This window comes from Amphibalanus amphitrite, unplaced genomic scaffold (genome assembly GCF_019059575.1).
Source record: "Amphibalanus amphitrite isolate SeventyFive unplaced genomic scaffold, NRLGWU_Aamphi_draft 000612F_arrow, whole genome shotgun sequence".
In the NCBI taxonomy this organism is placed as follows: domain Eukaryota; kingdom Metazoa; phylum Arthropoda; class Thecostraca; order Balanomorpha; family Balanidae; genus Amphibalanus; species Amphibalanus amphitrite.
This window is the reverse complement of record NW_024882106.1, coordinates 304,727-330,618: the sequence shown is the minus strand read 5'-3', so window position 1 is coordinate 330,618 and position 25,892 is coordinate 304,727. Positions and strand designations below refer to the sequence as shown.

General features: G+C 48.1%; 1 protein-coding gene across 3 annotated transcripts in view; it reads right to left on the bottom strand.

Annotated features, from left to right (window-relative positions):
- The window catches only part of LOC122363261 (protein arginine N-methyltransferase 5-like), a 36,762-nt gene extending 21,043 nt beyond the window's left edge, over window positions 1-15,719 (bottom strand). Inside the window, exons 1-6 of one of the 3 annotated variants that reach the window (XM_043332312.1) lie at window positions 15,609-15,719; window positions 12,749-12,873; window positions 11,433-11,551; window positions 10,766-10,983; window positions 10,055-10,321; window positions 9,575-9,715 (exon numbers count right to left, since the gene is read on the bottom strand). In XM_043332312.1, the coding sequence (XP_043188247.1) occupies window positions 9,575-9,715; window positions 10,055-10,321; window positions 10,766-10,983; window positions 11,433-11,551; window positions 12,749-12,840 (837 nt within the window). In that variant the 5' untranslated portion in view covers window positions 12,841-12,873; window positions 15,609-15,719. Of the gene's footprint in view, window positions 1-9,574; window positions 9,716-10,054; window positions 10,322-10,765; window positions 10,984-11,432; window positions 11,552-12,748; window positions 12,874-15,430 lie in introns of all 3 variants that reach the window. The other 2 variants (XM_043332310.1, XM_043332313.1) reach the window with 2 other exon arrangements.
- Between the last annotated feature and the right edge of the window lie 10,173 nt (window positions 15,720-25,892).

Genomic DNA, 25,892 nt, shown 5'->3' with positions numbered 1-25,892 from the left:
CTCAAAGGGCCCTTAGAAGGCTTCAAAGGGAACTCAAGAGACGTCAAACGGCCCTCAAGAGACCTTAAACGGCTCAAAAGTCAAAAGTCTAAAGGCTTGAAAGGGCCCTCTGCTGGTGGCAAAAGGCTCGCACCTGACGTCAATAACAGCCTCGTCAAAAACGGACCTGAGAGACCTTGCCGGACCCTGGTTATCTGAGGGACTCCTACAGTTACCTAAGAGGCCTCCGTTTACTGAGGGGGCCCTGGTTATTTAAGGCGTCCCTGGTTACTTGAGGGCCCCTGGGTACCAGAGGTTCCCCTGGTCACCTGGTGGGCCCCTGATCAATTGAAAACCCCTGGTCATCTGAGAGGCCCCTGATTACCTGAAGGGTTCCTTCCTGATCACTTGGATTCAGTGGCATAGTCAGGAAGCGAGGGGGTACGTGCCCGTTCTCGGGTTTAGGGTTCCTTCGAACCCGACGGGCCCTGCGGCGCCAGTTGGTGGCAGAGGGTTCGTGCTAGCCGCGCTTCAACTCGGAAAGACACCACAGGGCTTGTGAGAGCACGTAATTGGCTCCTATGTAGCCACACTTATCTCCATAAAGGCCCAATGCCGGTTTATGAGAGACCTTGCCGACCTCTGATGGCCCTAGTAACGGCCAATGAGGGATCAGCTGCAATGGCTCCACATCCTTCTGTGATAGCCCCACGGCCCACAGCAGTGTTTCTAAAAGCCACCACGACGGCACCTGCGAAGCTCCTCACGCCACCTCCAAGGGACCCACACCAGCGCATCTTAAGGGCCTACATCGGCGGCTCTGAGAGTCCCCACACCGACGCCTCTGAGGGCCACGTACCAGTGACTTTGAGGGCCTCTTACCAGCCTCTGAGTGTCCTTGCCAGCCTATGAAGGGCCACTTTCCACTTGCAGGCCACTCTGCACGGCCACACACATGCCAATGATGGCCCCACCAGTGTCTCTAAGCCCTGAGACCCCGCAACGGCGCCTGTGAGGACCAAAACCAACGCATCTGACGGCCTTCCACTGGCAAGTGGGGCATTCCACGATAGATCGACCAAGGCCTAACACCCGACCATTTTTGATTTTGATGAAATCTTGTCTATAGGGTTCTCTTATGCCCTGAAGTCAATGGTGACAACGCCAGGCCCCTACGGTCAGCGGTTTAGGAGATATAGCCCCGGGCATTTTGACGAGGTCACTCTGCAGAGTGATTTTTGAGGTGCTATATCTCCTAAAGTAATGAAGGAAATGCATTAAACCTGTACATCGTTGTGATGGCGGTGAAATGAGCAATTTATTGGCTATCTCGGATTTCCAAAAAAGTTATTTTGATTTTTAGCTGTGACGTCATCAATTTTTAAATTTTCTGGCTACCCCCCTAGTACATTAAAATTTGTCATTATTTTTGCTCAGAAATATAGATCGGTCAATGTTCTTTTGACTGTCAAAAAATAAAAATGGTAATCTTTCTATAAATATTTTATTTTATTTTTTGAAAACAACTCTGTAATATGAATTTTGCATACATTTGCTCTGAAACGACAAATAGGTGCAGCTGGCACGGACAGTGGAAGGACTGGATTTATAAAACACCTAAATAATATTTTCTTGAATATTTTTCGCAACTGGAACAAAGCGTAAGATATTTTAATCTAACCCTCGCCGGCCGAGGGGGGGGGGGGGCGGGTGCCGCCCCCCCCCATAGGGTTTTTTTCGCGATAGCTCCGAACACGCCGGCGGTAGAGAGCTGAAACTTGGCATACCTGACCTTTGATCCAAGCCGCATCTTTTGACACCAACCGCATTTTTGGGTCAGGTCAGGTCACTGACCTATGACGTCATAAGTGAACCTCTGCACGGTCTTCAGATGTCGCAACTTCGCAACGCCCTCACTGCCAGAGGAGATGTCACAGGGAAATGAAACTTGCAGGATCTAGTATCCATTATGAGTCTCACAACTTGTATATCTCGGATTTTTCCTAAAGGTCATATGAGGTCAGGTCATTTTCGTGACCTCACCATTATAAGTCAATGGGGAAAAATGAAAACTGCTATTCTGGCGCCGGGAACGATCTCCAACTATCTCAAGCACACAGAATCGTGATTTGATGCACTCCTTGCAAGGTTAGATGCGTCACTTTTGCAATGTTGACCTTTCGTGACGTCATTTATGACGTCATCAAGGTCATATTAGTTTTTCGTCAATAACTCTTGATCAAATTGAGCTAGCGAGCCGGGAAAGCCACCAATGGACTCAGGAAGACCTGCCGAATCGAATGATATGCGACATGACCCCTTTAGACCAACTTCGTGACCTTAGGGTGCTGACCTGACCTTGACCTGAGGTCAACACCCCAAGTTGACCTGACCCGAACAAAAAGTATATCATTCGACGCGCCTGAGCGAGGCGAACACGATGCTGCCAAAATCGCGGCTCTGCGGCCATTTTCCGCGAAGTTATTCACCAAAAACTGAACCGTACCTTTGGGCACTTGACCTGACCTCAGAGGTCACCGGTTGACCTAGGACCTTAAAATCGGGTACCAATCTCTGCGTCTCGTAACGGCGCACACGCTCGTTTTTTTCCGCGACGCGCTAGCTCCACCAGGGGCGAAACGGCGAGGGGGGGGGTCGTACCCGCCCCCCCCCCTCGGCCGGGGCGTATGTAGAAAACCAATAGGTCCGGCGAGGGTTAACATTCTGTATTTCCCTACATATATGCCGAAACCCAGATAACCTCTTTTTGGAAGTAACTGGTCCTCGCAGATGTGTCTTATATTGCTTAATAACCCGATTCTGTAAATCAGAGTTTGTAGTGCGATTTTCAAAAAATAAAATAAAATATTTGTAGAAAGATTACCATTTTTGTTTTTTTCCAGTCGAAAGGAAATTGACGGAACTTTATTTCTGAGCAAAAATAATGGCAAATTTTAATGTACTAGGGGGGTAGCCAGAAAGTTTAAAAATTGATGACGTCACAGCTAAAAATCAAAATCATTTTTTTGAAAATCCGAGATGGCCAATTAATTGCCCATTTCACCACGATCACAACGATGCAAAGGTTTAATGCATTTCCTTCATTCCTTTAGGAGATATAGCACTTCAAAAATCACTCTGCAGAGTGACCTCGTCAAAATGCCCGGGGCTATATCTCCTAAACCGCTGACCGTAGGGGTCTGGCGTTGTCACCATTGACTTCAGGGCATAAGAGAACCCTGTAGACAAGATTTCATCAAAATCAAAAATGGTCGGGTGTAAATCTGATAAAATTTTGGTCGATCTATCGTGGAATGCCCCAAGTGGCACCTCTGAGCGCGCCACACACCGGTGACTCTGAGGACGGTGACTCAGAGGAGCTCGCTCGCTTCTCTCGCTCGTAAAATACTATGTACCTTAGACATTAGTGTATACATACCAGTATAACGCCTTTTGGGGCGACTAACGGAGCGAGCGAGAGGGTGAGCCTTGCACGTGCGAAATTTCGACGAGGTACCTCCAGCTGACTTGTGCACGGCACCCTACTAACCGGTCTCTAGCGATGTGCCAAATTTGAGCACAATCGGCCCAGCCGTTCTCGAGATCTGGAAGCGGCACCCTGCACGTGCGCACGTGCAAAATGGGTCCCAACTGAGTTTTGCACGGCACCCTACTAACCGGTCCCTAACCATGTGCCAAATTTAAGCGCCATCGGTCCAGCCGTTCTCGAGATCTGGAATCGACCCCTGCACGTGCGCACGTGCAGCAGCACCCCAATTCTGGCACATGGATATGTATTGCCTAGTGGGTGCCTACCTACATGCCAACTTTCAGCGCAATCGGCCAAGTAGTTACCGAGATATTGCAACAATTACAAAAGTGACACCTCTTCGTTTTGCACGTGGCACGTGCATAAGGGGTCACTCACATGCATCGGCAATAGTCCAATACTTGGTAGAAGGAATGAAGCTACCCTACAAAAATTACCGCATGTAAATCGGTCAAGTGGTTGCTGAGATATAAGCCTCGCAAAAGCGTGACCACGGCCGGCCGGCCGGCCGGCCGCTCATACTCAGAAATTTCCGTTAATCTAAGGAAAGACTACGCTCGCTTCGCTCGCTCCGTAATTAGGGACACTCCTCGGGCATAAATGATACATTTACTTGCCAATTTTCCACATTTTCTCACGGCAAAGACCGTTTTAAAGAGGCCCGTCTGCCAGTGGGACTAGAGTCTAGACCCACCGTGCCCCCTCCCCCCTTCCCATCGAAGGGTCCTGGATACGTCCTTGCCTGGGCTGACCCCGGGCCCCCGGATGACTCGCGGGCCCCTTCAAGAGCGGGTGACCCCTTCTTGGGCGAAATCCTGGGTACGTGTCTGACGTACATCGTACAAAGTCCTTTTGATTTGATTCATCGGTCAAATATTTAATATAAGTTATAAGCTGGATCTCTGGTCTGTGATCTCGCATCGTATCAGATATAATGACATTGCATGTAAATGTGCCTAAATAGGTAAATACGCGAATATACGTGAAATAGAGTGCTGCTCCCGCTCCTACACATCCGGACCAAACAGTGACTGGCCCCTGTTCCAGCCACTCGGGGCCGGTCGGCCGGCCGGCAGTCCGTCGCTGCCCGGGGCTGATTTCTGAGGGACTTGCAAAAACGCTTATTAATTAAACGTTTTACCATGTTTTACGTAATGACTTAGATGATTAGGTATATGTACCGACTCTCGACTGTGTCCCCTTTGAATAAAACATGCCAGCGTAAAACAAATATTATAAATGTTTTGAAAATTAAGCTGGTGTTTTGCCATGCATTGACAAAAGCTAAAGCTTCAACGCAAATAATTCATCCCTCAATTACTATACCAGTAAAACGCCTTTTGGGCGAAGAACGAGCGAGCGAGATAGTGAGCCCTGCACGTGCGGAAGGGCGAGAGGGTGCTTCCAACGGGCTTGTGCAAAGCACCCTTCTAACTGGTCGCTAGCGGTGTGCCAAATTTGAACGCAATCGGCCCAGCCGTTCCTGAGATCTGGAAGCGGCATTCTGCACGTGCGCACGTGCAAACGGGGTCCAAAATGACTTTTGCACGGCACCCTACTAACTGGTCCCCAACCGTGTACCAAATTTGAGCGCAATCGGCCCAGCCGTTCTCGAGATCTGGAAACGCCCCCTGCACGTGCGCACGTGCAGTAGCACCCTAACCGCAACACATGGGAATGCATTGCCTGGTGTGTGCCTCCCTGTATGCCAAGTTTCAGCGAAATCGCCCCAGTAATTACCGAGTTACTGAAATGGGAACAAATTCGGCACCTCTTATTGTTGTATTTTGCACGTGCACTGGGGGTGACCCACATGCATGGAGAGTATCCTATTTTGGGTAGAAGGGATGCTGCTACCCTATGAAAAGTACCCCAAGTCAATCGCCCAAGCGGCTGCTGAGATATGAGCCTCTCAAAATCACTACTTTTGCAAAACAGCTTGAACACCCTTGACTTTTCACGTGGCACGTGCCACGACGGTCACTGAGATGTATCAAAAGTAGTCAATTACGGGGTAGAAAGGATGGGGCTACCCAACAAAAAAAGACCGCAGGCCAATCGGTCCAGCGGTTGCTGAGATATAAGCCTCTCAAAAGCGTTACAGGCCGGGCCGGGCCGGGCCGGGCCGGGCCGGGCCGGGCCGGGCCGGGCCGCTCATACTGAGATTTTTCCGTTATATTGAAAAGACTCACTTCGCTCGCTGCGCTCGCTCGCTCGTAATTAGCGTGAAATGTTCAGTGCATGACTTCTTTCAGAAAAAAAAATAGTGGCGCATGTTGCCGTGTAAGCATCAAGTCAATTGGCCCAAAACTTTGCTAATAACAAAAGTGTACCGTGTAAACAACATCCCGCCGCCTGGCGCCTCGGCGGCCGTTATTACGGAGCGAGCGAAGCGAGCGGAGTCTTACGTAGAATAACGGAAATTTCTGAGTATGAGCGGCCGTGGTCACGATTCTGCGACGCTTATATCTCAGCAATCACTTGACCGATTTACATGCGGTAATTTTTGTAGGGTAGCTTCATTCCTTCTACCAAGTATTGGATGATTCTCGATGCATGTGGGTGACCCCTTATGCACGTGCCACGTGCAAAACGAAGAGGTGTCACTTTTGTAATAGTTGCAATATCTCGGTAACTACTGGGCCGATTGCGCTGAAAGTTGGCATGTAGGTAGGCACCCACTAGGCAATGCATATCCATGTGCCAGAGTTGGGGTGCTGCTGCACGTGCGCACGTGCAGGGGTCGTTTCCAGATCTCGAGAACGGCTGGGCCGATTGCGCTCAAATTTGGTATACGGTTAGGGACCAGTTAGTAGGGTGCCGTGCACAAGTCAGTTGGGACCCATTTTGCACGTGCGCACGTGCAGGGTGCCGCTTCCAGATCTCGAGAACGGCTGGGCCGATTGTGCTCAAATTTGGCACATCGCTAGAGACCGCTTAGTAGGGTGCCGTGCACAAGTCAGTTGGAGGTACCCCCTCGAAATTTCGCACGTGCAAGGCCCACCCTCTCGCTCGCTCCGTTAGTCGCCCCAAAAGGCGTTATACTGGTCCTAATATAAGGCCTTGGCTGTTATTAGCCGCCTAAATTATAGACTGTGCCGGCGCCGGACATTTCCGTCTTTGCAATGCGCTGTAACCGCTGATAATAATCGACTCGCTTCTAAACCCCAATGGAGCCTTGCAAAAGTACTGGCAATTTAATGGTCAAAGAAATACGAAAATCGGCCGGTAAAATTTTGAGTTACGAGGGTTGACCTATGCACAAAATTGCGGCTGAAACTTTCCGCGTCGGCTGATCCCGCCGTAACCGGAACAGGTCTTACTCTTAGCACAGTTCTAACTGCCATTTTATGGTTGTATTAACTAGATTTTCTCAATATGTACTTAAAAATGTATTTGCTATCATATAGTGAAAGAAATAAGAAAATTGGACGCCAACTTCGGCATGTAAAAACAAAGTATATAGTGCGCCTCCTGTGCCTAAATTTACCCCTGTTTGAAGGAACTCATTGGACCTTAAACATCCCCCCCCCCGGGGCGTAGCAAAGGGGGGGGGCATAGGGGCCATGCCCCCCCCCCTGGAGCCCAAAAGGGCCCCCATCGCGGTGTCATAAGTACGGTAAGGGGCACAATAAAAGTAGTGTATAAACTATAAAGGGCCCCTCGGGGCACTCCACTGGGTTCGCGGGGCCTTTCGGGCCTGAGACCTTGCCGCTAGGGCCCTCTGTGCTCTCTTCATTGGTCATAAAAGGGCCCTTCGGGCCCGAGGCTTTGCCACTGGGCCCTCGGGGCCCTCTCCATTGGGTTCGCAGGGGCCCTTCGTAATTTTAAGGTAGTTAAGCAAATAAATACGTCATGAAATTAAGAAAATGTTGGGCCCCTTCGCTCACATGGCCCCTTTCGGTTTGATTGCCCCCTCCCCCTGAAGAAAATCCTGGCTACGCCCCTGCCCTTAGACGGCTTACATGACCCTCAGACGGCTTACGAGGCTCTCATGGGCTGTAGGGGCCTTTGGCGGTCTGTCATCCGACCTACGGGGACCTTCAGAACCGGCTGAACGACTCTATGAAGCTATTCGTGGGCCTATCTAGCAGGGACCCAAGGACTGCTTGCCCCTCAGTTCTAACATTTTTTATCATTTTTTATTTTTTTTTTTCAAATTTATGTGGGCCCCATCCAAAAAATAGTGGATGAAATCTGATGACTTTTTGGATTTTGAGGGGGTTTACCTTGGGCCCCTGAAAGTTTGGCCCCCTCCTGGAGGAAATCCTGACTACGCCCCTGCCCCCTTCCCCCCCCCCCCCCCCCCCTGGAAGACTGGAAACGCGCGGATAATGTGAGTTGATATACGCCGAATCGCGATTTCGGCCAAACACGGTCTTGAGAAATAAGTCACAGCTCAAAGGTCATTTGGGTCAAGGTCATCATATTTTTTCGAGTAGGTGTAAAATTTCTAAATTCAAGGGCAAGTAAAGTTTTGTTGCGATCGGCCGCTTTTTGCGCGAGTTATTCTCGAAAAACCGAGGGGTCCATACTCCATACGACCCCTCCCCCGCTCTACAAGTGCGAGGGATAAAAGGCCGGCAACCTTTTTACGGAACCAGGCACTTGCGTGAGGATCCACGACAGCGTCACAACATTATGTATACCAACGCACAAACGTCTTGCCAGCTATGTGAATCTGCATCTCCCGTATTGATCACAGGGTGTGGTCAGTTACGTGTGCATATGTATTTACGGGCATAAGTTTTGTATGCACGAGCCACGAAACAACAAGCGTATCATCCAATATGTTAAGGCCGCCGTCCACTGTGCGGAACGCGTGCGGTCCGTACGGAATTTAACACAGAACCCTATGGGCGCATCCGGTCCGTACGGAAATCGTGTGCGCTCCGTCCGGACCGCATCCGAACGGCAATCAGCTGTTGATTTTCCGTCAGCTCTCCGCATGCGTTTCGGATGCGGTTGCTACGGAGACGGAAGAGTGATGTCCGACGCGTTGAACTTTTCTGCGGAAAACGCATCCGGAACGTCCGGAACTGGGAACAGACGTGGTTTGGGGCCGTATCGGAGGCAAACATTGTGAATTGTACGAAGAATTGGAACTCGATCATCATGAAGTAAGTAAAAATTATTTCCTTAGAATGGCAAGAGTATTCGCTGCTGGTTACTTGCAATATTTTATTTGGTAATAAGTGATAGGAAGCATTTATTAGCTCTCCGCATCCGGACCGCATCCGGACCGCATCCGGACCGGATGCGGCCAGCGTGCGGCGACATTCCGGACGGACTCCGGACGGAATTCCGTCGCAGTGGACGGCGGCCTTTAGTTGTCTAGTTCGATAGGACGATTGTGGCAATTATGCACATCTTACTATACGTATCTTTTCCAGCTAGCTGGTGGTGTCTGTGTCCAATGGCACGTGCGCATATCTCCCAATACGCGTATTTGCCTATAGTGCTACTGCCTTGTGCCGAGTGGCAAATACGCATATCTACCGTTGTGTGGATTTGCCCAGATACGCGTTTGTTGTTGGCATGGGTCACCTCCGCAAAGAAAATATTGCAATGGCAGAAAAACTTTTATGTAATTATATGAATATTTATTACTTTTGGACTATGATACGCATGTACATAGGTAGAGCGCGTTATTCTGTTTCAAATGATATATACATTGCTGCGCTTCTGGTCAATGGAAGGCCACAATGACCGAAAAACACAAAACTCGCCCCTGTGTAAAATTTTGTGCTGACAGAAAAATGTTAGATATGCGTTTTTGCCTTTGCACGGCAATTATAGTGTGGCAGAAGGCGCGCGTTAGGCGTTTGCAGCCTTCAACAAACAATGAGCATTTGGTACAGACCCTCACTGACCTGGTACAGACTACAGAGGGTACAGAACCTCACTGATTGGTACAGGCGGTACATACCCGCGGTGCAAGCCCTCAGACTGATCTAGTACAGGTGTACAAACGCCCAGTGGCCTGATACAGGCCCTCTGACTGACCTGGTACTGGGTACATGGGATACAGGCCCTCTGACTGACCTGGTACAGGTGATTGAGGTACTGCCAGTAGTGTTTAACGTGCTGGTGCCGGTTGGCGCCCGTCACCACAAACTGGCAGTTGAGGCGCATCAGGCTCTTCATGAGCTCCTGATGGGCGCGGGTGAGCACCGGGAAACCCTTCTGTGGAAGGGAGCAGAGCACACCTGGCTCAGACACAGGACACGAGAAACCGGAAAACGTTATCATGAAAACGAAGAATTGTTCTGCTACATATAATGAAATGAGAGATCTAGGAAGTTTTAGGAGAAGTATTATCTGTTTTCGCTTTTTGCCGTTAGAGCGGGGATATTCATTCGCAGGCACATCGAAACACCTTGGAGAAAGATGCACCGCTGCTATCACAAAACGAACACAACATGACGTACCTACTAAACGTTACAGTGTATGCTTGACTTCTCCCAATCCTTCTGGATAGCATCACACACCCGGCCCTATGTATATACTCCGCCGTTCACCCACCTTGTTGCTGATGAACACATCTGCGGAGAGCATCACGCACTTGACCGGCTCTCCCATCCAGCGGTCGAGCCGTCGGGCGTCGGGCAGGTCGGCTCCCACCTGCAGACACACGCCCAGCCGCGACTCTGTGCCGGTGGCATTCCGCAGGCGGTCCCACCAGAGCCACGGGTCGTCCAGCTCCTCTGGCGAGTCCGGCTCGGACGGCAGGTCACTGCGGTACTGCCGCTGCGCCGCCGCCGGGCTGGTCAGAGGCACCTGAACCCAGATCTGGGGGAGTGGGAGGAGGGGGTGTCAGAGGTGCCTGCATGAACCCAGATCTGGGGGACGGGGGGGGGGGTGTTAGCGGCATCTGTACCCGGATCTGGGGGTGGAGGTGGGGTGTCAGAGCCCAGAGGTGCCTGAACCCAGATCTGGGGGACAGGGGGGGGGGGGTGTTCCCCGTCAGTCGGTGTGGGCTCCCGTGCCAGTCGTGGACAGAATATGTGCTGGACGGCCACGAAGAGTACAGGTTCGTCAAGCAAAATATGCCAAACAAAAAGTTGATTGCGAGCAAAATCTGTCCAAAACACCTTCTCCACTCCACATCTACGCTGGATTTATGCAGTACCTACATACTACCTAAGCAGTAATAGCTTCACTTGTCGACCTTCCCAACCACTGATTCCCCAATCCCGCCGCCGACTCTGCGCCGCGGCGGCGTCCGTCCCTCACCTGGTAGGAGCAGCTGCTGACCACGCGGCTGTAGAGGTGCCGCGCCAGGTTGGCGTTTGAACCGCCGTGCAGCCGTAGGGTGACCGCCGGCAGTGTCAGGTGCGAGGCGAAGTTCAGCTCCTCAGCCAGCGCGGCCTCGGCCTGCTGGCGCACCGAGTCGCAGGGCGAGTCGAGCGCCAGGTGCGGCGACAGCTTACCCACCACCAGCGTGTTCCAGTCTGAGGGCAACGGGAGGCGGGCGGGTGTCATTACGGGCGGCGGGCCACGAGTTCCAAACACGGCAGATGTCAAGTGATGGAGGGAGAAGTAGAACTGGATTGGATCGGATAGACTAGGTAAGTAATATAGTTAATGTCCAGCATGCGTTTGTCACGGGTCCATTCATTAATCATTCAGTAATGCACTGCAATCATTCGTAAGAGTAAAACAAAGCTTTTGTTAACAGAAACACGACGAATATCCCATATCCCCAAACACACACAATAGTTTGATATCTGTCACACGTATTCGAAGTTCGGGGAAAATGACCATACATTAAATTGCATCTACTGTTGTAAAAGATCTTACACTCACTTTCACTTTAACTCACTCACCCACACTTTATCACAATAGCACTCACTCTGTTTCACTCACTCACTCACCCATTCTGTTAGTGTTGTTCGCTCACCTGCGTTGCTGAGCACCATATCGGAGCGAGTGAAGGGAGTGGTCCGATCCTTGGCTCGACCACTGACAAACTCCCGACGGTAGCGCGGGTGGACGATCGGCATAAACACAAACTGGTACCTGGAGAACATTAGAGAACATAAACACAAACTGGTACCTGGCGAACATTAGAGAACGTGAACACAAACTGGTACCTGGCGAACATTAGAGAACGTGAACACAAACTGGTACCTGAGCGCTGTTCGGCAGCCGGCTATTTTGTGTGCAGGGTATGACGTATTTCGCGAGCCGACGTCACAGGCGGTGACGTCGGCTCGCGCGCGAGCCGAGCGCCAACGACAAACTAACGGGAACCCTCAGACACCCTCGGGGCATAAACCGCGGAGTAGCATATTGAGCGACTCTTATAAGGAAAATTCATATATTTTCGTTTCTCAAATGATAATCAGGGTGTCTCTTACCTTTTTACATATCATTTAGGCTTACCTAACACTTCAGTTGCCAAATATCTGCAATTTATTCAAGCGAAGGTATTTTCAGTAATTATCAATGGTATAGACCGAAATCTTTTGAATAAAAACTCCAACCAACAGAAATAAAAATAACTTAATTTATTCCAACCATTTCCTCCAAATAAACAACATAAAACTCACTTTTACACACATCATTCATAATAAAGCATACCTAACACGCCGCTTTTGACAATTGCGGCGTTGAGTGGCGCGCTGCTAGCGCTCTTTTTCGATCGCAGAGACCCTGCACGCGCGCGAGCACACTACGTCACGTCCGGGGGGCACAGGTATATGAAAAATCGCAGTGACGTAACACTTTCTGGAGAACATTACAGAACATTGAACACAAACTGGTACCTGGCGAACATTAGAGAACATGAACGCTGGTGCGAGGTGAGCTTGCACCCAAACCAGTTGTTGGACAATGTTAGGCCAGCATCAGCGAAAGAAAACAAAATGATGAACAAAAAAAAAAAAAAAAACGGTCGTGACAAGTAGCTGCATTTGGTTTTCTATTCATATTAAGGATGGGCATCAAATCACGAATATAGAGGCAACTTGTCTTACACCCTCCCGATTGCACACTTGGTTCTTCGAAACTGTGTCACTGTCAGCACGCCCTAGTGCTTGAGTGTTACCCCCTTGCCTGACACTTTTTTTCAACCAGAAAGGGAATTCAGAAGCCAAGCCCCATCTCACGGCAAGGTAGCCCGGAGTCGAGCTCGGCCGTGCCCCTGTTACGGCCGTGTTCCCAGTCAGCCGTGTGTGCCCCGGTGCCGGTCAGGGTGCCCATGCAGTCACTGACCCTGCCTCCGTGGCGCTGGAGATGCCGGCAGGCACGTCAGGCACGGCCACCAGGTCCAGGCCGCACGAGACTCGGTCCCGGCGCGGTGCCATCGCTCACAGCTGGTCCGCACACTGGCAAAACACCTGACGAGACATACACATATTAGGGCGTTAGTGAATAGTGGTTGCAAGTCAGGGTACCTACTTTATTTATGTCAACATCCGAACAGCTTGGCTTTCATTTGAAACTCTGCAATGTGAAGATGAAGTCCTACATGCTTAGGAAGAAGCGCACTTCTCACATGGGGTCTGAATGAGATGGTAGTAACAACTCCTGGGGCAAGTGTGAGGAATTGCTCAGGCTGGACATCTACTGAATGTGTGGTATATATGGCAAATAGTCACCCCTTCTCATTCGGTAGTAGAGGGATGGCAGGTTCAGGCATTTGAGACACTCCTGGTATTATAGGTGCTTGATGTCCCAAACAAGTTTTGTGGCTCTTCTCTGCACTCGCTCAATCAACTTTTGGCCGGCTCAATTGAAGGGTCCCTTATCAGGTCGCCATAAGCGGGGTCTTACTAATGTCTTGTACAACAAGGATACCTTACAAGGATGGAAAAAGAATACAGGGAAGGATACCTTGTCAATACAAAGAAAGGACTGCTTGATGAGAGCAAGTAATTGGTTTCCTTTGGCAGATGCTACAGCAGTTTGCTTGTGGAACCTAACTTCGTCATCTAAGAAGATTCCCAGATCTTTCTTTGCACGAGTATGCTCCAGTTCGGCACTGCCGCGATGTATCTCGCAGATTCTTATCACAGGTGCTTCTCGATACCAAACGAAGAAACCTTCATATGGTATCTTTAAATGGGAGCTGCCACCTGTCTGGCCCGATGACGACTGACTCAAGATCCCTCTGGGGTTCCTCTGACCCAGGGGTGTGAGACACAATTCGGTATTCTCTCACCAAAACCCCCCTTGGATTCTTATGGTGCTGTAACCTTCCAGTTTGCTCAGTAAACGCTGGTAATGCACTGAATCAAACACTTTAAAATCAAGGTATATGACATCAACAGTTTCTCCATTCTCTAAGCAAAGCAGAGAGACCAATCCTCTATCACTTTGAAGATCGAGAAGCTGAGAAGTGCACAGAGATACCTTGGCCTAAACCCATGCTGGTCACAGTGCAGAAGTTGTTTGGCAGTGTGGTGAGTCATGATATGGTCTCTGATGTGACTCTGTGTAGGAGTTTACATGATATGTCAGTCAGATTCAGCTGCCTGGTTCCTGCCTGCTACTTCTTGAGAGTTGGAACAACAGTGCCAACTTTCTCATATCAGCTAGTAATGAGCCAGTGCCAATGCATTTCTGAAACAGAATAGTGAGGAGCCCAGCCACCTGGCTGCCCAAATCCTTCAAAATTCTTGGGCAGATTCCATCCAGGCCAATTAATGAGGTTTAGCTTATCTTTTTTGTAACTTTACAAAGCATAACTGAAAGGTTCAGTAATGGGGGTCGATATTTCGTAATCATTTTAAGAAATAGACAAAAAGCTTATTCTACTATGAAAATAGGCCTGGTCTAAATTAACATTACTATTCTTACCATTATAATTACCATCTGGCCTCTCAAATCAACTTCTCAGCTCAACAGAGGCAATCTTATGTTTATTGATTGCTTATGTTAACAAAATGTAATACAAAATGAGTAGTGACTAGTGAGTACATTTTGGACTGCCTAAAGAAAAAACTAAAAGTTACATCATGACAAAAATGACAAATTATTTATTATCAGGATAAAATTTATCAATTCTTTCAATAAAGGAAATATGCCACTTTTAACTTGGACTTTTGAACTGAAATAACAGTTTTGAAGCTTGAGCTGAAACTAGCATGATTCCCAAGCTTTTACAGCACTTTCACTGCAAATGCTATTAAGCCTTTACCAAAGATGAAAAACCGCTGTTCCCATCACCCATGACATAAAAATAGCTTTTAAATTTTTTTAGTAACATTGCTATTTTTTCTTATCATTTTTAGCACAAAAAAACTATAGATCTCTAAAAAGTTAATTGTTTTCAAAACGGGCTTCACTGAGGAAAACTAAATAATATAACCAAATATTTTGGCTTTATTGATCAGCCTTGTTCACTGGTTTGAAGTACCTACAGGTTTCTCAAAAACATGTCCTAGAAATACAAATATTCATATCATGCCGTCGCCCGTCAGTGATGATGATCTTCCAGCTTACGAAAAACCAAACAAATGATTTGTGGTGAAACACATTTCAAGGCACACTATAACAGGCAAATGCACAAATGTTCCTATCTCAACGCAATGTCCCAAATGGTGATGGTGACCTTTCCTAATTCTGACACCCCTGTTCATTAACGAATTGTGCACCTTAATCTCCAGTGCCTCACGGATTGTCCTACGTTCCAGTTTCTTTCAACTGCCAATGCTTTGGCGTCTCTTGGATTTAATGATTTGTTGCATGAGTAGGCATGCTGACCTGTTGCTGACGTGTCTGTGGCCTGTGCGACCATGTTTTAATTCAGCCATGTGCTATTTCATTCTGGTTGATTTTGGAAATATCATCACTACTAAATAATGATATTGACTCATGACTGGGACATTTACAATTTATTGCGATTTATTGGTACCTACCCTGAACCTGCAAACCGGTTAGGTGGTTACCTACCTATTGGCTGTTCATACAGCTATTTGAAGCATTATTTATAATGAAAAAACGTTCACGCTAAGTCCGTGTTACAGATCTAATGAGATCAAATTATTGTATGAGCCATTAAGGTAATTGATCACAACTCAGCAAAGAAAAAGCATTTTACCGCAAATATCAGTTTTCCAACGGCACCTACCGTGTCCCGCGGGACGCGCCGCGTGGAACAATCAATATCGATCGAATCTGTTCGAAAGCAAGCAATGAGCAGACAAAGAACGCCAATTACCTGGCTACTCGCTAATGAAATGCCGGTAATAAATTTTATTGAAGCTGATGCCTAGCAACCTGCCAATAGATCTAAAAAAGGCCTGCTATTGAACAGGTGTCACATCCGTAAGCATGCGCAGGTTATGTCGCAGCTGCGCATCACAAATCTACAAAATGAAAGAAGGGGAAAGAGAACTGACAGCCAAATACATAATCACGCCCATTATCGTACCACATTATGTAATTTTCGATTTTACCACAGCTAAGTGTGATTGTCAACAGTTATTTTGCTTGCAAGAATGTTAGATATTTTATATATTTGTACGTTTTTGAATGCAGTGCTCGTCTTGCTTTGATTTCTGTAATCAATTGAGCAAAATATGATCACATTTCATGGTCTCTTTTTAACCTTCGTCCGTAATGGCGTTTTACCAGTCGCTGTCATACAACCGGCAACGGGGTCCACCCCCCCCCCCCCGGCCCGTCGGCCCCTGATCGAGCAAGATCTTTGCGGGAAAACCATCGTTGTGGCCGTTGACCGTCACATGAAAAAAGTCAATGCTATCTTATTTGAACCTCCAGGTCAGGTCAATGTCAATGACCCAAGTCTGGAAAATCACGCCCTGCTAGAATTTATTAACCCTCGCCCGGATTGGTGTTTTGCCAGCGTCTAGCGTGTTAGCGAGTTAAAGGGGATCCGTTGCCCCCCCCCCCCTCCACCCCGAGCCGTTTGTCCCCTCACGATTTAGAGCTTCGCGGACATAGGCGGCGGAACGGGGAGGGCACCGGGGCACCGTGCCCCCCTTGATTTTGGCATTTTAACATAAGCCGGTTAAGCCCTATGGGCGTTGCATGGAAAGAATGGGATCAAAAGTCGGCAGTGCCCCTTAATTCAACGTGTTCCGTCGCTACTGCTTGCGGAAAAAAGCCACGTGCTGCCTGTCCTGTGACGAGAGGAAGCCGAAGATAGGTACCCAATTTTAAGGTCCTAGGTCATTGAGTGACCTTCCATGTTCAGATCAATGACCCAAAAGTGGGGAAATCGGGACCTGCTAGAACTTCTTAAAAAGACGGATCGTTTCACAGTTTTTTTTTTTCGGGGTGCTGATCACGAAGCTCATGTTAATTTTAATCACAGATGATGCTTTTATGCATTAACCCTCGCCCGCACATGCCATTTTCCCATCCTAGAACGCACATGGGGGGGGGGGGGTTGCCACCCCCCCCCCGCGCCATTTCGTTCCTGTTGGAGATAGAGCTTAGCGGTAAAGACCAAAAAGATTATTTGGGAAGAGATGAATCCAATGATGCCCAGTTTTACCTTCTCAGGTCAGTTATTGACCTTCCAGGTCAGGTAAAACTTAAAAAATGTTGCCGTTTTGGGTCACCGTTGGATATCAAGTGCGCTGCTTATCATGTAGGTACCGATGACGATGCTGTTTTCTGGTTCCAAGCCAGCTAGAACCCCTTTGTCACACTACCCGACCAGATTTTTGCTGCTGAGGTCATTTCAGGTCAAGTTAGGTCAAGGTCAATTATAGGTATGTGTTTGTATGTCCGTGTGTGTCTGTGTGTATGTATACTGATGTGTGCACCGATTGTTTTTGTGTCCATATTACATGAAATCATGATCTGAGAAGCTTTTACCAAAAATGCAGTCAAAAAACTTCACAAAAAGTAGGTACCTAAATTTAGCTTGCCTAAAACGCAATTATCTTAGATGACCTAGGTTGACCTTGACCCTGACCTTGACACCTGTACATCGTCGAACAACATGTTCCATGATAGGTGGGAGGTAAGACTGGCAAAAAAGGCCGAAATCAAGGTGTCAAAAGCTCACAAGGCCCATAGCAAACGCAAAATGTTGAGAATTGGCCATTTGGGTCATGACATGACCCGAAAAACAAGGTCATATCTCCGAAACCAAAAATCACAGAAACTTGAAATTTGCAGTGGAAAGGATAGAGGAGCAGCTATACGAAAAATCAGCCTTCTAGCTCTAAAAATGTTGAGTGCAGAGCAGAAAGACTACCTGGGGGGGGTGGCAACCCCCCCCCAGTGCGGGCGAGGGTTAAGGCCAGGTCGGGTTAGGTCAAACAGTCGGAGTTCTGCCGGGTGTTTGTAGTACGTGTCGACCGCCTCTGGCAGCTTCGTAACATGTTACGAAGGCAGGGGCCCGGGAACGATTTTCAAGTTGGGGGGGGGGGAGGGGAGCCTAAAATACCTGACATGATGCATATGAAACAGTGGCGTAGCTGGGGCTCAGGGGACACGTACCCCCCCCCCCCCCCATTGGGTTCAAAGGGACGCTCGGGTCCGAGGGTCCCCATGCGGCGCCATTTGACCGCTGAGAGTTACCTACCGATGACCATATTTCGACTCAGAAGGGCCCCATGGGGCTCGTCAGAACACCTCATGGGCGCTAAATAGCCACGCTAAGATCTACATAAGGGCCCCACTCCGGCTTCTGAGGACCTCTTGCGGCTTTAAGGGTCCCTCGGTGGTCTCCAAAGGCCCGTTACTGGCCTCTGAGAGTTCTTATCCGCCTATGAGGGGTCAGTTCTAGGGGCATTTCCCACATGTGATGGTCCCACACTATTTTTTCTGAGGGCCGAATAACGGTAAATTTGGGGGCCCTCATCAGCGCATATGAGGGCCCACAGCGGTGGCTCTGAGGGTTTCACACGCCCAAATCTGAGTGCCTACACCAGTGCCTATTAAAGTCCTATACCTATCGGTGGCTCTGAGGACCCAACGGCCACCACCTGCTCATCTAAAGGCCACCCACTGGTGACTTTTGAGGGCCCCACACCGGTGACTGAGGGCCCCACCGGCGTCTGACAGTACCATGCCGGTCTCTAAGTAAGGACCCCACAAAACTTCTTCTGCCGGCCTAAGGGCCCCTTGCCGGTCACTGAGAACCCCCTGCCGGCTTGTAGAGGGCTCGCGTCAGCAGCTCAAAAGGCCCCATACCCGTCAGTAACGGCTCCACACCAGCGTCTATGAGGGCCCACAGCAACGCCTGAAAGGACCCTCATCGGCGCCTCTGAGAGAACCACACCAGCACCTCTGAGCGCCCACACCTGCACCTGCATGACGGCCCCACACCGGTGCCTCTAAAGGCCCCTTACCGGCGGCTCTGAGGGCCCTACGCCGGTGATTCTGAGGGTGCTACCGATAACCGAAGGAACCACACAAGCCCTTAGTGTCGCTGAGCTTTAATCCCATACCGGTCCCATACCGGTCCTCCGAGGGCGCCACGTCAGTGCACTCATTGCCCCACACCCCTCGATCACACCCGGAGCGGGTAAACTGTGTTATACCTATAGCAACGATTTTACCACCGTTGTACGTTATACATTTCTCAAAGTTGACTCAAGCTGGTGCATTATAAGTGTATAGTATAACATCTGGCCTGCCAAACTTATGGCCAAGGTCAGGTCCAAATCAAAGCGGGATGACAATAGGCAGAAGGCAGATGTCAAATCGATACTGTATCAGCAGAAACCATCCAGATGGCAAGAAAAATGCCGTGTGTTGATGTTTAGGTGTATAAAGGAAACAAGAAGGAAAGAAGAAAGGAAAAGGGAGGAAAGATCTTTTCTCGCTGCCCCAATGTTGAGGGGGCGCCGCCCCCTCGGCTCCCAAGTTGGGGGGAGCGCCTCCGCTGCCCCCCCCCCCTGTTCCCGGGTCTATGGTAAATTGGACTGATTTGATCTTGTTTGACCTCCCTGTGACGTCACAGGTCAAATATCAAGGTCATTTATATCCTATTTTGTGCATCTCGATGAGCTCTTTCTAATGCCGTTTGATTTTTTTTTCGATCCAGCTATTGGTTCCGGAGATACGACGGGGGGGGCTTTGCCCCCCCCCCCCCCACCGGGACCTGGAACTTACCAGGCCTCAACGGGGCGCGGGTTAATTCTTTTCAAGTAACCGTTTGAAGATATGGATGGCATCAAACCTTTTGACGGAAGGCATAAATCAGTTATTATCTTGAACTATAAGACACACGCACCAGACAAAATTATAGCACTTACCAAGATTTGTAGCAGAAGATAAGAAGCACACACATGAAGTTGTTCCTGCACGAAGCCGTAACATTTACAAGATCAGTATAATTTTTCCGGGAATCGGAGTGCAATATTAAATTTCTTTTCATGGGCATCATGGGCTTGTTTTATGTGATATACGCTATCGTCCAAATGACAAGAACGAGTCATAAATTTCGTCATTGACTTTGTTTTACAAGAGGACATTGAGTTCCATCATAAATTTCGTGGCATTCTAGCTCATGCTTATATCTTTGCGTTCTGAATGTTTCACGGCAGTTTGTTTCACTGCCGGTGACATGCAGAGCCGCTGAAATTCCGAGTTCGATCCGTATAACCACGCGGCAGCCGCTGAGCAGTCTGCAGGGCAGGCAGGGCAGGCAGCCGCTGAGCAGTCTGCAGGGCATGCAGGGCAGGCAGCCGCTCAGCAGTCTGCTAGGACTTTGCAACCACTCAAATGCCGTCTTAGCACGACAATTACCGAGAGAGCTTCAAAGTAAAGCAATATACCAAACAACTCCATAAACTATTGACAAATCTGAGGCTCATCATGTGACTATAAGTATAGCTTTGGTTCCGTTATGATCTCTCAGCAGTAATGGCAGCCACTAAGACATCCTAATTAGCCGCGTGTTTAAGAAATGAAGGCAGCCAACTTGGCAGACTAGTGGATTAAGTAAACATTTCTGAAATTAAATACAAATAAAGTAATTTGCGTACTAAATGATGTCTGTGATCATTGTTCTCCAAGTGCACGACTGCACATTACATTCATACCGGTCCATGCTCGACGCTCGTACTTGTTTCTTGTTGCATTCATCCGTCTACGGTAGGTATTAATTAACTAACTAAAAAAGATGAATTAATTCAAGTCATCATGAGGAAACTTATGAGTCGGACTCATCGGAGCGCAATTTGCAGCGTTTCTTATCGACTACCGAGCTGTATAATTATATGATTTGAAGCATAATGAACATAGCGCTTGTATTCTACAGCAATTATTATCACTTTTTTTGCTGGGCATGGAATGAATTTGGAAGCTTAGTAATTATAATGTTGAAACAATAAGCTAAGGTTTTCTAAATGGAAGACTGAAGGGGGTTAGGCTGGATAAGAAGTTTAGGTCAAGAGTCGCTAAAGACAGCTGCACTTCGAATGTTTCGAGAGATACATATGTAAGTGCTTTGACGCGATGATGGGGTCTGATAGAAGGCTACCATGGAAGTCGCGTGAGTTGGGGACTGTGACTTTGGCTGTGAAATATTTGGAATATTTATGACTTTAGCATGACTCTCGGGTCTTCCACAAGCTCGGCATTCGGGAATACTCTCGGCCGTTTCTGGTTGCTGGTCCTTTTGCGGGCGCGCTGAGGTCGATCGTGATCGGGGTCACGGAGTTTGTGTCGAGGTCACATGAGGTGAAGTGAGGGATCAACAAAACTTCTCTAGCGTCAATCAATGGATTCGCCCCGGATACTGATTTCATTTGGTAGGAATCTAACAGCAAATAGGCCCACAGCCTCACGGGAAATGAAAGTCGTGAACTGAGAATATTTAGAAGATCGCGTGGAAAAATAATTCAATAATTTTTCCGTCACCTCTCTGTACCTAGACTAATGCAGCTCACGGTGGTAGATGCGCCGTGAACGGTGGGGCAGATGAGACGAGTGACGGGCCCACCGGCCTTGAGACAGAGGACGGCACTTTATGAGCTCGCCTCGGGCCGTCACCGGCGCCAATATTGCCTAATGAGCTTTTCACCAGAGTTTATGGAGTCGGGTGGTCCTGCCGACGCCTTTCTGGCCATGTAGGCAGACGGTGCCAAAGTATATGAGGCGCCATTGGAGGAGAAGGCGTAGCGCAATCTTGTGCTGACGCCTCTAGCAGGAGCTTGTGATACGAAGTGTTACATACATCACCGTTTTAGAGTTTAGACCATCATCGCTCGAGCTGTTTTAATTTAGCCCCACTACTTTAGGGCCGCATTTTTAGGGCCATACCTCCACGAGATTTTGAATTTTGCGTTTAGGGCATCACAAAAGAAAACTTTACGGCGATGAAGGACTTTATTCAAAGCGTCGTTTCCATGACAACCAAGCTCCTGGATGGAGCCCCGCGACACGATTACTTTGTAGGGTCTTGGTTTGTAGCGGCACGGGGGCAGACGCGTCCGAATCCTGTCCGCTTTTTCATTAAACCGCGTCCTGCTGGGGGAGGGGGGGGTTGAACATCCCCTGCGGTTTTCCGCGATCCACTGATGTGCAACATGACGTCACATGCAGGGGCGAGGGAACTACTTTCAGACTGGGGGGGGGGGCACACCATGATAGAGATCAACCTGGGGTACCCCCAAATCTAGTTTTCTCACCGGTTTTAGGCCACTTATTTTTCATCCCTTGGCTTTTTCAACAAAAAAAAAAAACATTTGCAAAAAATGCGGTTTTCCGTCTCAAAGTTGTAGGGGGCAAGCTGCCCCCACTGCCCCCCGGCTCCCGCGCCTATGGTCACATGTGACGTCATTTAAACTTTTTATTCAAAGGATAGTATATTCGTAACATCCAGAGGAACCTGCGAAGAAAGTCAAATAATTGCGGCCGAGTCAAGGGAAGTTCTTTGCATGAAGACAATGCTGCCATATCTTGTTGCGCTAAAAGAGGTTTTCAAATATTTACTTGACATGTGGCAGGCTGCCATCGATTTTAAAATGGAGTTTCGTCAGAGTGTTAGAAATTGTTAGAAATTATAGGTAATGATGGCCCAACAAAATTTAGAGCATCACTTCCGATGAGGCTCTAAATTTGCCAGTGCACTTATTACATCAAATAGCATTGAAAACATTTACGTCATCAATTTTTGATGACGTAAATTAAAATCTTTGAATTTTCTGGTTTAGAGCCGCCAAATGTGGCGTTAAATTGGGAAAACCAAAGCAACATTGTTGGATCACCGCGCCGAAAAGTCAGCAATTTCTGTCATAATTACATGGATCTGAAGAAGCGATGGACACCTAGAGATTGATTGGATCAGTAGGCCATTATCTAACATGTATGTCGGCTAGTTCTGGCAAGTAATTCAAAATTTAAAAAACAGTTTTAAAAGAAACAGCAGGGTGCAGCGTGCCGACAGTCTGAAACTTCTTGCGGGCATCATTTGTTCCTCGGCTTGTAGTACGTAACCACAATTCAAGGAGAGCATTCGACACTCTTTACCTTCCAGGCGGTGGGGGGGCATTTTATTGCCCCCCTTAGTTTTTTCGATATATTTCGAGAACCAATGCGCCGATCGTCACCAAAATTTTAGTACCCTCCTGGGAGTAGCTAGCGCACATGGTGACCAAAAATTTTTCCAAAGGCTATGATAGGTTGGCCGCTAATGACGTTAGAGTGACGTCATTTCTGCCATTTTCGACCCCAAAAAAAGGTTTCGCGGGAAGAGCTGTCGGGCCTACAGCTTTAGAGATACAGAAAAATGTTTCAAACATAAAAGGTGTGGAATCAAAAGGGGTACAAAACTGACTGCTATTGGTTTTTCGTTTTTCGATTTTTTGGATTTTGACCCCCAAAAATAAAAAATAGATTTTTTGAATATAATAGCCGAAAAATCCAAACAGTTTCTTGAATTTCGAAAAACCGGAAAATATGTGAGTCCCTACCGCCTTCTATCTACATACCAAATTTGAGATCGATCCACTTTTTTGGCCAAGTTATAGCGAAAAAAACTTTTCAAAATTGATTATGTCAAATTTTCAAACTCCATTTTTAGCAATTCTAGACCTCGTAGCGGAAAACAAAAACCACCATTAGACTCCCCGTGACGAGTTGCATCGAATCAATACCCATTTTATCCAAAAATGTCAACTTTGAAATTTGACCTTTTTTGACCTGACCTTGACCTGACCTCCACCAGAAAGTGACCCAAACCGTACCTGGTGGTCTTATAACCAACACCATTGAGTTGGAAATGAAAACTGGCCAAAAACATGCATCGCATAACCTTAGTAAAGTTGGGCTCATGTGGTGACCCTTGGTGACCTTTGGTGACCTGACCTGTGACCTGACCTGGTATGACCAGTGACCTCTAATAGCAACATATGTACTAGACAACTGACGCCTTATCGCTGATTCTCGACAAAATGCGTTTTACTCGGTGTTATAGCGCTTTCCCTAGAAGCCCCGTGAACGGTGAAATATTTTATCTTTGACCTGACCTGTGACGTCATCGGTGACCCCGAGGTCAACGAAATTTGGTTTCTGTAGACAAATTTGACAGGGCTATCGAACGCCGTTTGAATTTTCCGGATCCGTCCAGTAATTTCGGAGATACGGAGGGGGGGGGGCAAAAAATGCCCCCCCCAACGCGCGGAAGGTGGCCGGGAGGCCCACCGCCTGCCGGGTTAATAAGAAGTTGTTCCTAACATTATTCATTGCTGCTTGTCAACTGAAATATGAGGTATTCGTACCGTAAGGATTGTATAAACTTCCTTTCTTTCGGAAATATTGCAAAAGAAACTAGAGGTGGCGTTCCATTCCAAAAGGTAGTGGGTTGAAAAATGTTTTAACTGACATTTCAAGCCGATTTTATTTGTTGGGGGAGACCGGAAATCATTATTATTAGATGAAAACCCGTCCAAAATACAGCATTTCGGCTGTGTCTATCGGTGGCTCGGAGTGAAGCCGGCAGCCTTTCTGCTTCATTGATGACGAATGATGACTGATCGTTGATCAGCAGTAGCTCAACTCTGATACAATTCAATTAGTGTCATAATCCCGGGAGATATGGCGTATTATCTGGAACCTTAGCTGCAAAATGTTGCATGACCCCTGTTTCTATTTCACTTCAGACCGGGAAATCATATTGTTCTGAGCTTTGATCGAAGCGCTGATGAGTTTAGATCATTATTGGTATGAGGATGATCACAAGCGACCGAGCAAACTGCAAAGCGGGCGAGCTGAAATCTTTCGTAAGAATAGAAAAGCAGAAATTTCCAACTATGAGCAGCCGGCCGTAGTCACAGGCCTGCAAGGTACTGTGACTTGATCTCAGTAACAACTGGGCCGTGGGCCGCTTTACTTCAGTTTTTTTTTGCGGGGTATAGCTTCATCCCATCCCATAAACATTGGCAGATGATCAGCGGTCCATGTAAGTACCTCATTCAAACTCCATAACTTAGTGTCAATGACAAAGTAAAGGGAGAAGCGGGTTAATGATATTTCAATTGACTCGTTCCTTATATCGCTAAGACAAAGTGTACTTCCAACGCCAGAACTAAGTTGAAATTCAGTCTCAGCACGGCTGGCAGAGGCCCGAGTTTTCTTCTGTTTGCACACGATCGAGCTTCTCAAATTCACTGTAATCAATCAGGGGCAAGGCGTACCTTTTCCCAGGGCGCTATCGATTCCCCCACCCTTTGGTCGGCAACCGGCAAAGCTCAGCTCAACTAATGTATCGCCAACTTCCCATTTCGCAGGCGTCTTGGGAAAAGGTCAGTGGTTCGTTCTCGCACGCGATCCGGTTCACAAGCCAGCCGCCAGCAGGCAGGTATACTCGTGTGTGTCTAGTTTGAAATTCAGGCGAAACGGACTTGAAACCTAGGTCCTGGTGCAAGAATATCTGAAACATGATAATTTGACAGACTTGAGCTTTGAACGAGCATTATTAATAAGAAAGGGCGCTACTGCCATTTTTAAAAAGACAACATGGCCATAGTCATTACTCCTGTTACCCGCAGTTACCGACCCTTCTGACCAACACCGTTCACTGGCGGGGCTGTTTTCATCCCCCCCCCTCCCAGATTATCCATGAAAGATACACACGAGGCAGCGCTCGAAAAGAATCATCGAGACGCATCGAAAGAATCCATAAAATATATGTTTGAGAGAACGAGACAGGCCAATGGTCATAACTGATTATCTACCGATCATATACATACCGATCTACATACATAGCCGATCTCGTAGCTGAGTTGGTAGAGCGTTGGACTCCGCGTGGTGAAAGCACGCGTTCCCGGTTACAACAGTCCGGGTTCGAAGCGCGACGGGCGCTTGACATTTATGGGCCTCCTGACAGGTATGATTGCGGTTGGTGCAGCAGGCCGTAGCCAGGTGAATTCAGTGAGGGGACCGGCCGTGCGCGGCTATCTATGTGCGCACGTTTTAACCCGCC